This window comes from Oryza sativa, chromosome 3, assembly GCF_034140825.1.
Source record: "Oryza sativa Japonica Group chromosome 3, ASM3414082v1".
Lineage (NCBI taxonomy): Eukaryota > Viridiplantae > Streptophyta > Magnoliopsida > Poales > Poaceae > Oryza > Oryza sativa.
In genome coordinates, this window is record NC_089037.1 from 34,081,125 (window position 1) to 34,095,415 (window position 14,291).

Consider the following 14,291-nt stretch of genomic DNA (forward strand, 5'->3'; position numbering starts at 1 on the left):
TAGCACCTCGGTAACTAGGTGCTTTTTAAGCTACTCTTGTTGGCAATTTCCTTTGGTTTGATAGTCGGATCTTATCTCTTTTTTTTTATAAAGAAATCAAGCCTTCCTTCTTAGCCTTGAACAGCCACCGCCCCTGGCATCTCCTCTGTAAACTGGATCTCTTCTCTCAATCAAACAACCGAATCTGGAAAGGGCGAAATCGTCCGATTTTAACATGAAAGGTGATATTAATCGTCCAATTTCATTCCTCGCAGATCAGCTATTTGAAGCATATGCTTGAAGAGGTGATTCCATGGAAAGGCTTGCGAGCCATGAAACGAGCCGAACCGAGCTCATGTCTACGGTTCCGTTTCAGGCTCGGGAGGCAGTGTCAGCACAGACCGATTCGGGCCAAAGCGGCATGATTAGCCTACAAGGCCCATTAGGAAGAGAAATTAGGCCAAGGGGGAAAAAATATGAAAGGACCCCACATGCGGAAAACAACGTACTTAAGCGCGTAACAGTTGAACCGTAAATAAAAACCGCTACACGCACAATATTAAACTCATTTCATTTCATAGTCCATTTCGCACTCACTAATATAAAATTTAGAAAATATAATAACTAAAACTAGTACTAAGCGAACAATAAACTCACTTATCCGTTCCCACCTCCATACGCACACGATTGTGCCACTGACAGAGCAGGGGATAGAGAGAGGAATTATGAATGAGAAGAAATGGATAATGACTGGTACGTGGGCCGCTATAACTTTTTCTAAAATTTTGTACGTATCTATCTACCAGTGTCACTTAGGATAAAACCATTTCATATTAAATAAGGGTAATTCGTAAAGATTACCGTGGAAGTTCACCAGAATATTCGGTTTGAGAGTTTATGCACTAAATTGGACTACCGTGGAAGTTCACCAGAATAAATCGGACCTTTTCAAACTATGATTGTGAGTGGACCAAATTATACTTACCGAGCATTAAACATAATAAAAACATCACCATTTACCCGCTATCCAGTTGAGCAAAGTACTAGCTAAAGGTACTCCATCCGATTAAGATTACAAGACGTTTTGACTTTAGTCTATGTATATAGTTGCTTAATTGACTTGTCATTAGTATGATACTACTCCATCCATCTTAAAATATAAGGGATTTTAGATTGATGAGATATTTTTCATCCTAAAATATAAGGGATTTTGGATGGATGATTTTAGTGATAGATTCTTTGTCCCGATACGAAATATTATGAAGTGTCTCGTTTGTCCAAAAAATTTTTATAGTTAGGATGGAGGGTAGTAAAAAAGAATTTACTAGTACTATATTTGATTAGTCAGAAATTTTCTTGTCTTAGACTAGCAAGAAATTAAGAGGACGTAACACTCCCCCCTCCGGTCCAGTTGTGGATTAGGATCTTCTTCAGTCAACTATACGTCTGTATCGTCGTGTATTTATTACTGACACGTGGATCCGATGATTACTGGGTTCATATGTTAGTGGCAAATTCACGCTTCATTGTATAGAGGATCTCAATCCCTTGCTGGTTGCAATAGCACGAGAAATATATATAAAATTAAGGCAAAACGGTGGGAGGGCGGAGGTGGTTGAGGTGAAGCGAGGCCTCGCCGCATCTACCGGAGCGGCGTAGCCGGCGATCGGAGATGACGATCCCGAGAAGAAGGTGAGTCGGCGATGCCCCCCCCCCCCCCCCCCCACACTAGCGAAGTAGCGCTAATTTAGGATTTTAGGTGATGTCCAATCGGAGAGGATTTTAGGGTTTGTGCGCTTGCAACATCGCGTGATGAGCTCATCCGAGGATGACTTGTACTTGGCCTGTCGAGCAGCACATCCCCTCCGTGATCTGCTCCAGGACGCCGCGCCTCTCCTCGTCGCTCCACGCGTCGTCTCTCGCCGCCGCGGCCTCCCAGGCGCCGGGGCCCTTGTGCTCGACGTGCCCACGCTTGTACAGCGCGACGCGGCGCAGCGCCGACGTCGACGCCTCCATGGCGAACCTCACGAGCTGGACATGCCGCCTCTCCGCGCTCCGGAAGCCCATCACCACCAGCTCCTTCAAATGGCGGTGCCGCGAAGCCGAGTTCGGCCATGGCCCGGCTGCACCACCTCCTCTTCGCTGTGATGGTGGACATGGAGGGTCTCCAGCAATGGCGTCGCCTCGACGAGGAGGCGTGGCCACGATGCGTCCCAGGATGGAGGCACGTCGGCGACGAGGAGCCGCCGCAGCTTGGGCATCGGGGCGAAAGGGCTCGTCGGCAAGAACAAGATCCACATGTACGGCCCGGTGAAGCGCAGGACGAGATCGGTGATGCCATTGGCGTTCTGGAGGAACTCCCTGATGCTGGGGATCAAGAAGCGCAGCCTCCTGCGCTCTATGGCCGGGAACAGCTCGTCCCCTTGCAGGGAGCCAATGGCGTGCTCGAGGCTCACGCGCTGGAGGTACGGCGCGGCGTCGGGGTGCGTCAGAAACACGGCGTCTCCATTGCTGGCGAGGCTCTCCAGCATGGGGAGCGACCTGATCTCGACCGCCATGTAGCCGCCGTCGACGACGAGCTCCCTGATCCGCGACATCGGCGCGTCCAAGGTGAGCGGGCACCCGAATTTCCGGGACCTGCAGGAGCTGAGATGCAGGGATTGCAGCTGCGGGCACGCGGCGACCACGCGGTACACGGCGGGCCGCGTCGAGCACGGCAATCCTTGCAGGACGAGAGTGGCGAGCGAGCCAAACCCCTGCAGCGGAGGGGGCAGGCAGTTGCGAAGCTTGAGCCTCCGCAGCCGCGACGCGCCGGGGTCGCGGCTGATGCGGCGAAGGGGGAAGCTGTAGACCGGCGGCGGGTGCATGATCGGCCCCGTCGGCACGGCGGACACCTCGAGGTCCGTGACGCCCCAGGAATCGACGGCGGTGACGACCAGCTGGTTGATGCAGGGGGAGGCGTCGAAGTCGAACACCTCCAGCGACAGCCTGGTCGCACGCCGGCGAGCCGCCAAGAGGGCCCTGACGGAGCCGGCCATGGCGCGCATGGCGCGGCGCTCGTACCGCCCGGTGGCGGCGTCTAGCCTCGCGCATTCTCCTCGCGCGCGGTGACCGACCTCCTGGCCTTGCCGCGGATGGCAAGGCACCGGCGGTAGCGCGGCGGCAGCAGGTCGGTGACTCGGAAATCGAGGGCGGGGAGCTCGCGCGGGACGGCCGCCCAGCGCCTTGACAGCGCGGCGGTGGCGAGCGCGTCGCGGGTGTCGAGGCGGCGCAGGATGAGGTGGAGCAGGTCGTCCGGGAGAGCGCTGAGGCGGTCCTCGCCGCAGGCTCGCCGTCGCCGCCGATCCTTGTTGCTCCTAGTCCTAGCCATCGGAGAACAACCCCCCAAGTGGAGTAGTATTGCTCTTGCTCTGCTCTAATTTCTAAAATTCAGTGATGATTCGTGGTGGGGAATTTGCGATCGATTTATATAGATGCGTCGACTTGTCGAGGGGAGGGATCCGATTCCGATCTGGGGTTGTGGACCACCAATCCGAACCGGGCAAGGGATTTGGTATTTTTCCCCAAACTCAAGTACAGGATTTTTAAACCTACCAAGATTCCAAGAAGATACTAGTACTATTTGGAAGAGTTTTGTAGGGTTGGATTCAAAGTTTCACAATTCTAATACCATGCACCTTCCATGCCGGACGTTGGGGTTGTATACTTTTCATGAAATCCGATCGAAAACCGACAAATTTCGAACAAATTTTGTAGACCAAAACTTAATTCAAATTCCCTGTTTCGGTCTATCTTGTGTCAAGTACCGATCGTTTTTTTCTGAAATTTCGAATGGGAGCATTGAAATTTCAACCGACAATTGAAAGTATACAATAGAAGTAAACACATCGACTAGAAATTTCAATTCGTTTATAATCTTATGTTCTAAAATAGTCCTCGGTATTCAGTACCGATAGGGTTTACTTGGCCTTCAATTGAGATCTGGTGACATACCGTCACACAGTTTATAAAACATATATTGATCGAATTATCATATTAGATTATATATATAAACTACAGCTATATAAAATAAACATTTTGATAAATAAAACTAACAAATATTCCTTCGATCCCACAATATAAGTATTTCTAATTATGAATATGAAACAGTTGTCTGTTTAGATTTATAGCTAAAAATTGCTATTTTTTTGAACGGATGTAGTTATATTTTAGGATAGAGGTAATAGCTTACAACAAGGATCTAAGAAATGTATTTTTTTAATGCGGGAAGAAATAATCAGGATAATAGTTAGATGTAGCAGATAAAAAGAACATTTCTTAAGTATATTTTTTAAAATATTTAATATATCATTATAATCGAGTAGATATTTTTTCGCTCAATAATCTGAATCAAAGTAGGCCAAACTTAGTTATTTTCGATTACTTTGCTAGATTAATTATTTGATCTACATCTCTAAACATATGTTTTCTAAAAAAACACTTTTCACTGTATTTTTAGACCACTTATTTCATGCTATATATTTTGTTGAGTCTGTCTAAATTTGTTAAATTTGTCACTCTATTCGAGTAAATAATCCGCAATAATAGTCTGACCTACAATTTTTTTCAAACATGATGTTAAACCATTTTCAGTTTTTAATTTTTGTTTTTCTTTGTTAGTTCTGCAAACACCTTGTGTTCTCGTGATTCAGCTAAATCTCTTCCTGAAGAACGGTCTGATATATGATGAGTCATTCTTCCCAACTTATAAAGGATTATCACGAGATATCTAGCATTATCTAGGATGCCAGATTGCTACTCCACGTACGCTACTCAAGTACTCATCCAACGTATTGGCCATGGCCAACATTAACAACATGCCTAAGGCTAAGGTTGTCATACAGCTCAGAGAGACATTTTACTAATGTCAAAATTTACAAAGTTACTCCCTTCGTCTCAAAATATAACAACTTTTAGCTCTCAGGATTTGTTCCAAAATATAACAACTTCTCCATCAACATTGTTTTCCCAACCAATCACAATCTTGCACAATTCACTTTTCTCACCTACCTTCACTACTCATTCAATTATAACCCCTATAATTCACTTCTACATACTTTCTTAATAACTGTGTCCAACTCTAAAACTTCTTTTATATTTTAAGACGGATGGAGTTTTTTTTTTCTCTTTGATCGGAAAAATTTACGATGGTTGGAAAACGAAACAAGCCCATATTGCTCTTGCACACCACGGTTCGGCCATTTCTGAAGGGCCCCTCATGCCTCCCCCTCTTCATCTTTTCCTTTTCTTTTTTCATTTGAGGCCCACCTGTTAGGAATAAGAGGTTTGTTCTCGTATTTATTATACTTTTCAGATCGGGTTGAAAACACATATTTTTCATCAAATTAAAAAACTCAAATTATTTTTTTAACTTTTTTATAAAATTTATTTGAATTACATCAACTTTTGTTGGGTAATCAATGAATTCCACGAAATCCTATGATACGCTGGCGACGGATTTTGGTCCGCAAGGGACTGTGAAGTGTGATTGTGTGAACCCTGGTATTCACCGTCAGATGCGAATACTAGAAAAAAAACCTAATCCCCTAGTATAAAATAATTATAAGAGGTGAGGCTTCGAAGCTAGATCATCTCCACCACCTTATAGAGCTAGCCGGATGACACCTGCACTTTTCTCAAGGTCTTCACCGTCAGTCAGTCACCTCGTTCCTCGTCGTGTGCCTATCCATTTTCGCGCCCTACGGCTACGAGTGCGGTGGTCGTCACAGCCCACAGCCACAGGCGCTTTGTAGCGACGTGTGGATCCGTCTCGATCCTTCGCGTCGCCACCGTCCTTACCGCCACACGCCTTCCGTATATAGCTCTCCCGCGGACGAACACCTGTCGTGCACTGCGCGCGGGGGGTGGCGGACGATCGGATCGGGAGAGGACGCGACGCGAGGCGGGCTGCGTTGTGAGGGAGAGAAGGGATGCTGGCGGTGTTCGATCGGGCGGTGGCGCCGAGCCCTGAGGGGCTCCGGCATCCCGGGGCGGCGGGGGACGGCGCGGCGGGGCTCGCCGAGAGGTTCCGCGACGCGCGCCCCGGCGCCGTCACCGTCGCCCTCGGCCCCGGCGGCGCCAACTCCCTCGCCTACTCCTCCCACGGCCAGAGCCCCCTCCTCCCCAGGTGACCCGCTCGCTCGATCCCCCCCCCCCCCCCACCTCGTGCGTTCTCGTTTCCAAATCCGTGGCGCGTTTCGTCTCCTGATTTGTGGTTGATTAGGTTGTTCGCGGCGACGGACGAGATATTCTGCCTGTTCCAAGGCACGATCGAGAACATCGCGGTGCTGAAGCAGCAGTACGGGTTGCACAACAAGGGCTCCACCGAGATCAACATCATCATCGAGGCTTACAGGACATTGAGAGACAGGGGACCTTACCCTGCGGATCAAGTCGTCAGAGACATCAACGGCAAGTTCGCGTTCGTGCTCTACGATTGCTCCAACAACTCCGTCTTCATGGCCACCGTAAGTGAATTTCAGTCTCAGCGATTAATTCAATCATGTTATATATGTTTCCATTTCTCTGTTTATGGGTGGACAAGCTAGATTTTTATTGTTGCATTACCAGTATCCTAATCGACTGTTCTAATCCAATTTATAGGCTTTATTAGGCGTTTAATAGATCTTGTGAATCTCCTTTTGAGATGCATTTGGATTGGTATTGGAATTATGCGCAGTACATCAGCTTCCTCAAGGTGGCAATACATATAATTGCACATTTCAGATAACATTTCTTTGGATTAGATCGTCATAAATGTTCAGATAATGCCTTCTTTGGATAAATCACATAAATGGATGATCATTCAACAGTTTCAACGTACTATACCTGTTGGTTCCATCCTAAATCTATATTCAGAACACACACACACACACACACACACATAGGTAAATTAATTGGTTCTACATGGAGTATGGGCTCCAAGATTCAAATTGAGTATATACCCAATTTGAATGAGTATGAAATTTTTTTAAATGTTTAGATATGAACATTAACTTCTTTACTAACAAGTTCAAACAAGTTTGAACTGAGTTTGAACTTTTTTTTTTGTTAGATTTTGGTTCTAGGTATATAACATCCAAACATATAATTCGTTAGGTATGTAATAATGAATTGTGAAATAAAGTTGAGTTTGAGTTGTTTTGCTGTTAGGTATTTGTATGAATCGAATTCATATACCTAGATATATACTCACAATTTGAAAATTTTTAAAAATTTGAGAGAATTTGTGTGTTTTATACCTTGGAGCCCGGGCACCATGGAGTATATGTATACCCATATGGGACTCCATGGTGCCCGGGCTCCAAGGTATAAAACACACAAATTCTCTCAAATTTTTAAAAATTTTCAAATTGTGAGTATATATACTCCATGGTGCCCGGGCTCCAAGGTATAAAACACACAAATTCTCTCAAATTTTTAAAAATTTTCAAATTGTGAGTATATATCTAGGTATATGAATTCGATTCATACAAATACCTAACAGCAAAACAACTCAAACTCAACTTTATTTCACAATTCATTATATGTATACCCATATGGGACTCCATGGTGCCCGGGCTCCAAGGTATAAAACACACAAATTCTCTCAAATTTTTAAAAATTTTCAAATTGTGAGTATATATCTAGGTATATGAATTTGATTCATACAAATACCTAACAGCAAAACAACTCAAACTCAACTTTATTTCACAATTCATTATTACATACCTAACGAATTATATGTTTGGATGTTATATACCTAGAACCAAAATCTAACAAAAAAAAAAGTTCAAACTCAGTTCAAACTTGTTTGAACTTGTTAGTAAAGAAGTTAATGTTCATATCTATCTAAACATTTAAAAAAAGTTCATACTCATTCAAATTGGGTATATACTCAATTTGAATCTTGGAGCCCATACTCCATGTAGCACTAGTTAATTTACCCATATATATATACATACATATATATATAATTTCTTGCTTGACAAATACTAGACTGCCCTGTTCCTGGTTAGCTGCAGGGCAGAACCACTTTATAAGTGTTGAGATTTCAAATCCTGAAGATTGTCGGCTGACATCTCAACAAGATGCAAGTTGATGCATCTTTGACAAATACTAGACTGCCCTGTTCCTGGTTAGCTGCAGGGCAGAACCACTTTATAAGTGTTGAGATTTCAAATCCTGAAGATTGTCGGCTGACATCTCAACAAGATGCAAGTTGATGCATCACGAAATCACATTCCGTCTGTTTTTGCTAGAAGGAATTTTCGTGATACGCATATAACTTATCAGATGTCACTATGTCAGCATATTGCACCAATGTACTATATGTTCTTTCATTTGTTCCGGTCGTCGTCTGTTGTGATTCGTAGCATTGAGTTGTTGACAGATGAATTGATAGCTAAGTCGATCTTCTTGCAGGATGCTGATGGTAGCGTTCCATTTTATTGGGGAGTTGATCCTGACAGCCGTCTTGTGGTTTCTGATGATGACGAAATTGTGAATAAGGCTTGTGGAAAATCCTCTGCACCATTCCCTAAAGGTAATGAATGATAAGCTTAATCAACCAATCAACAATATCACATCAATTCTCAAGGCCTGGAACTATGCCTCTTTTATCAACACCTGACGTGTAATGGCTTCATCAGGTTTCTTCTTCACCACATCCGGAGGACTGCAGAGCTACGAACACCCTATGAATGAGGTGAAACCAGTGCCGAGGCTCGACAGCAAGGGGGAGGTATGCGGCACAACGTACACGGTCGACGCGAAGGCGAAGAAGGATAGCAGCATTCCTAGAGTTGGCAGCGCTGCGGATTGGTCCTCGCAATACTAAAACCGTATAAATCGTCAGAAGCATATGGTATGATGACCTAGAAACCTTTGCTGCAATTACATGGAGAGCACTAGGCTTCCGGGTTGTCCACGGTTACAAGTGGGCATTTGCCATCTGAAATGTTCATCTGGATGGTCAGCCTTGTGCTGTGCTGCTGTCTGAAATTTCTGTCCTGTCCACCATTACTGAAGAATGAGAGCGTGTGGGTCTTGAATTTCCAATAAAACGCAATGCCTTACAGATGTGTAAATAGATGTTTTTGCTTACTACAATATTTTCTGAACAATCAGCATATCTATAACTGTGGCTAGAATGAATCATCTCTAACGATGTGTGTTCTGTTACTTCTGTATGTGAAGTGATCTTCCCTTCTGCTTGAATGATGCTCCGTGCCATAAATCAGACCATGGCATTTTCGTTATGGGGTACCTGTCATGATGTCGATAACCTGAACAGTAATTCTCCAGTCTTACTAATACAGTTTATCATTGTGATTGCATGAACCTTGAGAAGCTGTAGAAGTTGAATGAAACAAAAAAAATATGGGTAAATTTTTACATCTGTATTAGACTAATTCTATAAAACCCACCAAATCAATTCTCAAACTAGGTTTTAAAAATTAAAATTTAGTTATGACCAAATAAGCTAACAAATCTTTTTTGTACAGATATGTCGCCATATTTTACTTGAGAGATCAGTCTAATTCTTAACCACTTACACAGTTACACTTAAGCTGATTTCAAATCAGCAGATTGACAGAGTTTTTAACCGGTAAAAAAAATTAACATGTGATTAATTTAATATTATCTTTTTTATTATTTTTTAAAAATTCCGCATAAAAAACTTCTACACAAAATGCGTTCTGATCAGCTCACTCAAAACTACCGGAACGAACAAAGTAGAAATTTGTGTTAGCCTTCGTAGGACAACTGGGCTTAATGTATAGGCCTACAACATGATATGCAGGCCTGAACCTTTCGGGGGAGGAAATAGTATACTTGTCGTGGAGTTACAAAATCATCCCTGCATAAAAAAAATCCAGATATATATCATATCTCAACGTACGAAACCAAGTCACTCTAAATATCTTTAGGCACTCTAAATATCTTTAGGCAGTTTTGTCTTCGGCTTTGTCCAACGTGGCAGCTGATACAGTGTGAACCCACGTGGCCCCACATGTCAACAACTACTTCCCTCCTCTCTCCGCCTCTCTTCCTCCCAAATCCCCCTCCCTTTTCCTCCAAATCGCGGTGGCTCGCTGGCGCTGCTCCTCTGGCACCACTGTGGCCAACGGGGAGAAGGGCCGGCGTGACGCGTATGGCCAGCGGCCGACGGTGGCCCTTGCTGGCAACGATGGGCAAGGAGAAGAGTAGTGGCCAGCAGAGAAGAGCATGGCGACGACGTCGTCACCGAGCTTGATCGGTCATGGAGACGGGGAAGCTGGCATTCGGGTTGCCGATAAGGATGGGACAGGGCGGATCCCAACGGCGTGGAGCACCGAGCAGGCGAACTGGAGGCGTTCGAGGTGGACAAGGTGGCCAACAAGGTGCGAACGCACGGAGATAAGGGCGTCAACAACGGAGAGCTGGACATAGGTGGAGTGGAGGCCGTCGAAGAGCTGGAGGAGTTAGTCGTTAGAGGGCCAGAGGGAGTGGGTGATGGAGGCGGCGAGGGCGATGATGATGGGGAGCGGTGGTCCTTGGCAACACGGTTGTCGGTGTGCATCGCCTGAACTAACTTGAGGAGTACCCCGCGCGTGACTGTGGCCATGGCTGGCTACTGGAGGGGAGAGGGATTTGGGAGGAAGAGAGGTGGAGAGAGGAGGGAAGTAGTCGTCGACATATGGGGCTCACGTGGGTTACGTGCTGACTCAGTTATCACGTAGGGTAAAACCGTCTAAGGACCTAGAGTGATTTGGTTTTGTAAGTTGAGATATGATATATATATTTGATATTTTTGGTTCAAAAATGATTTTGTAACTTGGCAACATGATATGAGGGACCTCAGGTATACCTTTTCCCTCGGGGGACGGGAACGTCGGTTCTCTAAACCCAGAGCTTCCATGGGCTATAATATAGATGGCCATAAGGCCCGCCCGGCATGGCCTGGCCCAGACACGGGCTAGGCACGACCTGAGGCACTCGGGCCGGCATAGCACAGTTGGCACTTCGGGCCGTGCCGTACCTGCCCACGGCTGCACCAGCAGTCAGGCGTGCTGTCCGGCTCGAAGACATGGGCGGCCCATCGTGCCTTCTTTGAAATAAGTCTATTTTCTTTTCCTCCTCGTTGGGTTGTGACATAAATATAGCTAAAATAAGTTTATTTTACGTCCCTACTCTTTGGGTCGTGCCATAAAATACGTCTATTTTTCCTCCCTATTCTTTGTGTCGTGCCTTACATATGATTAAAAATAAGTCTGTTTCGCATTCCTGAACTTCGTGTTAGGCCGTGCCGGCCTAGCATGCCGAGGTAGCAGCTCAGGCACGGCACAGCTGTTGGGACGGGCCAAATCACCAGTCTCTGGGCCAGGCCGTTGGACCTCGGGCCATATGGCTATAACACTCATGCAAGTGCATGATGCGCTCTGGCCCAGGCCTGCTCGCGTGAGCGTCGTGCACAGGACAGGAGTGGCGCAACGCGAGCAAAGGGATGAGCGGGCGGCCGGGCGAACGCAAACGCTCCGGCATGGTTGTCGGGACTCGGGCGGGGAGAAGTGGCCGGCAGCCGCGGCTAGCATCGGCATGGGGGGCGCCGCGTTTTCTGACTTTTTTTCTCCCTCAGCTAGCTCCTCTGCAGCAACAACATGCTCGCCGATTCATTCATGCCTGCCTCCCTACACCTGCACCCTGCACTGCCTAGGTTCAATTAAACAGGTTAAGAATACGAGTAGGAGGAGTGTTTGTGGTGAAAGATCGATGATTGATTGCTCGATGAACTGAAAAACAACGACGAGTTGGACCTGTTTAGTTCACATCAAACTTTTCGCCAACTTCCAACTTTTCATCACATCACATCCAAAACTTTCCTACACACATAAATTCCTAACTTTTTTTTAAACTACCAATTTTTCTCAAACTTCAACCCAATTTGTACTAATCGGTACTCCGTACTAGCTCCAGCTGATGCGATTGTGGCTAGCTTCGCTTGGGTAGCTGATTCCTACCACTACTACTACTGCTGATATGCATAAACGCATTGATGGGGCTCGTATCTGCGCGCCGCGCCAGCACAGGCTGCCTGTACAGTACAGTACAGCTCCTTGATGGTCGCCGCAGGGCAGCCTTGCAAACCGTAGCTAGGCACAGGACCACGCCGACGCCACCGCCGTGAGACCAAACCCGCCCGATCCATCCATCGATCCATCGCGGCCTACGCGTGACGCTTGCAGATGCGCGCCTGCAAACTGCAACAACCACCCAAACTGGTTTTGGTCTTTTGGACCTTAGTACTAACTGATGATCAATCGTTTAATTTGCTCTCGCTCAATTAATTAAACGTTCATATGCGCCTTGAACAAGCTACTAGCTATCATTAGAATCAGCTATAAAAGAGGGAAAAGTACAGTATAGACACGCAAAAGAAATCTCCAAGCGTACGCCCCTGGGTCTGTACAGATTAAAAGCTTTTACAAGTACAGTGTGGAGAATTCAGCTGAAAAAGAAGAAGGTACGTACTGTACAGTGTAGAGAATTGGATGCAGGCCACAAATTGTTGCATTTGTTGTAATAGTACAACGCATGCACTCTCACCTCACCTATAGGAGTCTCCTCTCCTGTGAACAAAAACAGTAGAAGAGAGATAGGTAGAGCACCCTTTGCACCGGTAGTCCGAAACCTGTATCATCATCTTGCATGGATGCATGCTTGGGTCCTGTCCGAGTACACACCAAATAGTAGTGGCGACAATGCATGCATGCATGCACAAAGATCTTCAGATCTTTGTCACTTGTTCAGCTCTTCAATTCTTGTCACTTCACTTGTTCAGTTCAAGCAAAGGAAAAAAAAAAAGAAATTCTTGTCACTTGTTCAGCTAGCTGGGGAAACTTTTTACTACCTCCATCCCAAAATAAGTACAGCCATGAGTTTCCGCGCCCAACTTTGATCGTCCATTTTATTTGAATTTTTTTTTATAATTAGCATTTTTGTTGTTATAAGATGATAAAACATGAATAATACTTTACTCGTGGCTTATGTTTTTAATTTTTTTTTCAAAAAATTTTCAAATAAGACGAATGGTTAAAGTTGGACGCTGAAAACCATGGCTGCACTTATTTTAGGACGAGGTAGTAATGCGGAGTGGACTGGACGTTCACACGTTTATTTCATGACATCTAAATATTTATAATTTTTTTAAAAAAATTGACAACATAGATTAATATATATAATACTCATATATCACTGTACAAACATACAAGTTAAAATTGAACTTCTATAAATTATAAAAAAAGTAAAAAACAAAACTCAAATTACTATATGTATATTTGCAGTTTTTTTTATCAAATTCACATGTTTGTATAGTGATATAGTAGATATTGATATATCTTGTTATTTTTTTAAAAAAAATTCAATAACTATTTAGGATGTGTTTGAGAAGTAGGGAATTGAGGAGATTGGGAAGATACGCAAAACGATGTGAGCCATTAGCACATGATTAATTGATTATTAATTATTTTAAACTTCAAAAATAGATTAATATGATTTTTTTAAAGCAATTTTCCTATAGAAATTTTTTACAAAAAACACACCATTTAGTAGTTCGTGAAGCGTGCGCGCGGAAAACAAAACTATCTTTCTCTCTTTCTCCTGCGCGGAATGCAGCCTTAGTTGACACGCAATAAAATGGTAGCCGCACATCTAAGTGATTAGAATCCATCAATCAACTAGCTGCTCTTCTTCTATTAGATATGATATATTCTATTAAAATTCGTCGTAATATAATACATCACATCCGGTATAGATTCGTTTTTTTACGGAGGGAGTACATCACGTACACACTTTGACATTTCGCTTCTCCAGCTCATCTCTCATCTTGTGCGAGCAGTGGCAGTACATGTACTGCCTCTTTAATTTTGTACATGTACTGCCTCTTTAAAATTTGCTTGGGTGCTCTCTCTGTAGTCTGTGTAGGCTATGGATGTGAGAGGTGAGAGCAAGCACAAGTACGCATGCATACATGCCTAGTAAAGAGGAGAGGACCACCTAAGCAAAGCTAAGCACCTCTAGGCCTGCACCTGCTGTAACTGAGTTTATATAAACATTTTTTTACTACTATTCCTAATAAAAGAAAGAAACAAAGAAAAATAGTACTCCTTTTATCCCATAATATAAGGGATTTTGACTTTTTGCTTACACTGTTTGATCACTCGTCTTATTTAAAAAAATTTGTGCAAATATAAAAAACGGAAAGCTGTGCTTAAAGTACTTTGAATAATAAAGTAAGTCACAAATAAAATAAA

General features: G+C 44.5%; 1 protein-coding gene and 1 pseudogene across 1 annotated transcript; one reads left to right on the top strand and one right to left on the bottom strand.

Moving 5' to 3' along the window:
• Positions 1–1,507: 1,507 nt before the first annotated feature.
• Positions 1,508–9,214, top strand: LOC4334419 (stem-specific protein TSJT1). The gene is made up of 5 exons (NM_001418768.1): positions 1,508–1,671; positions 5,660–6,145; positions 6,242–6,485; positions 8,422–8,542; positions 8,649–9,214. Exons 2-5 carry the CDS (start codon positions 5,949–5,951, stop codon positions 8,834–8,836), a joined length of 750 nt encoding a protein of 249 aa, NP_001405697.1. The 5' UTR covers positions 1,508–1,671; positions 5,660–5,948; the 3' UTR covers positions 8,837–9,214.
• On the bottom strand, positions 1,708–3,444 carry LOC4334420 (uncharacterized; annotated as a pseudogene).
• Positions 9,215–14,291: the final 5,077 nt, after the last annotated feature.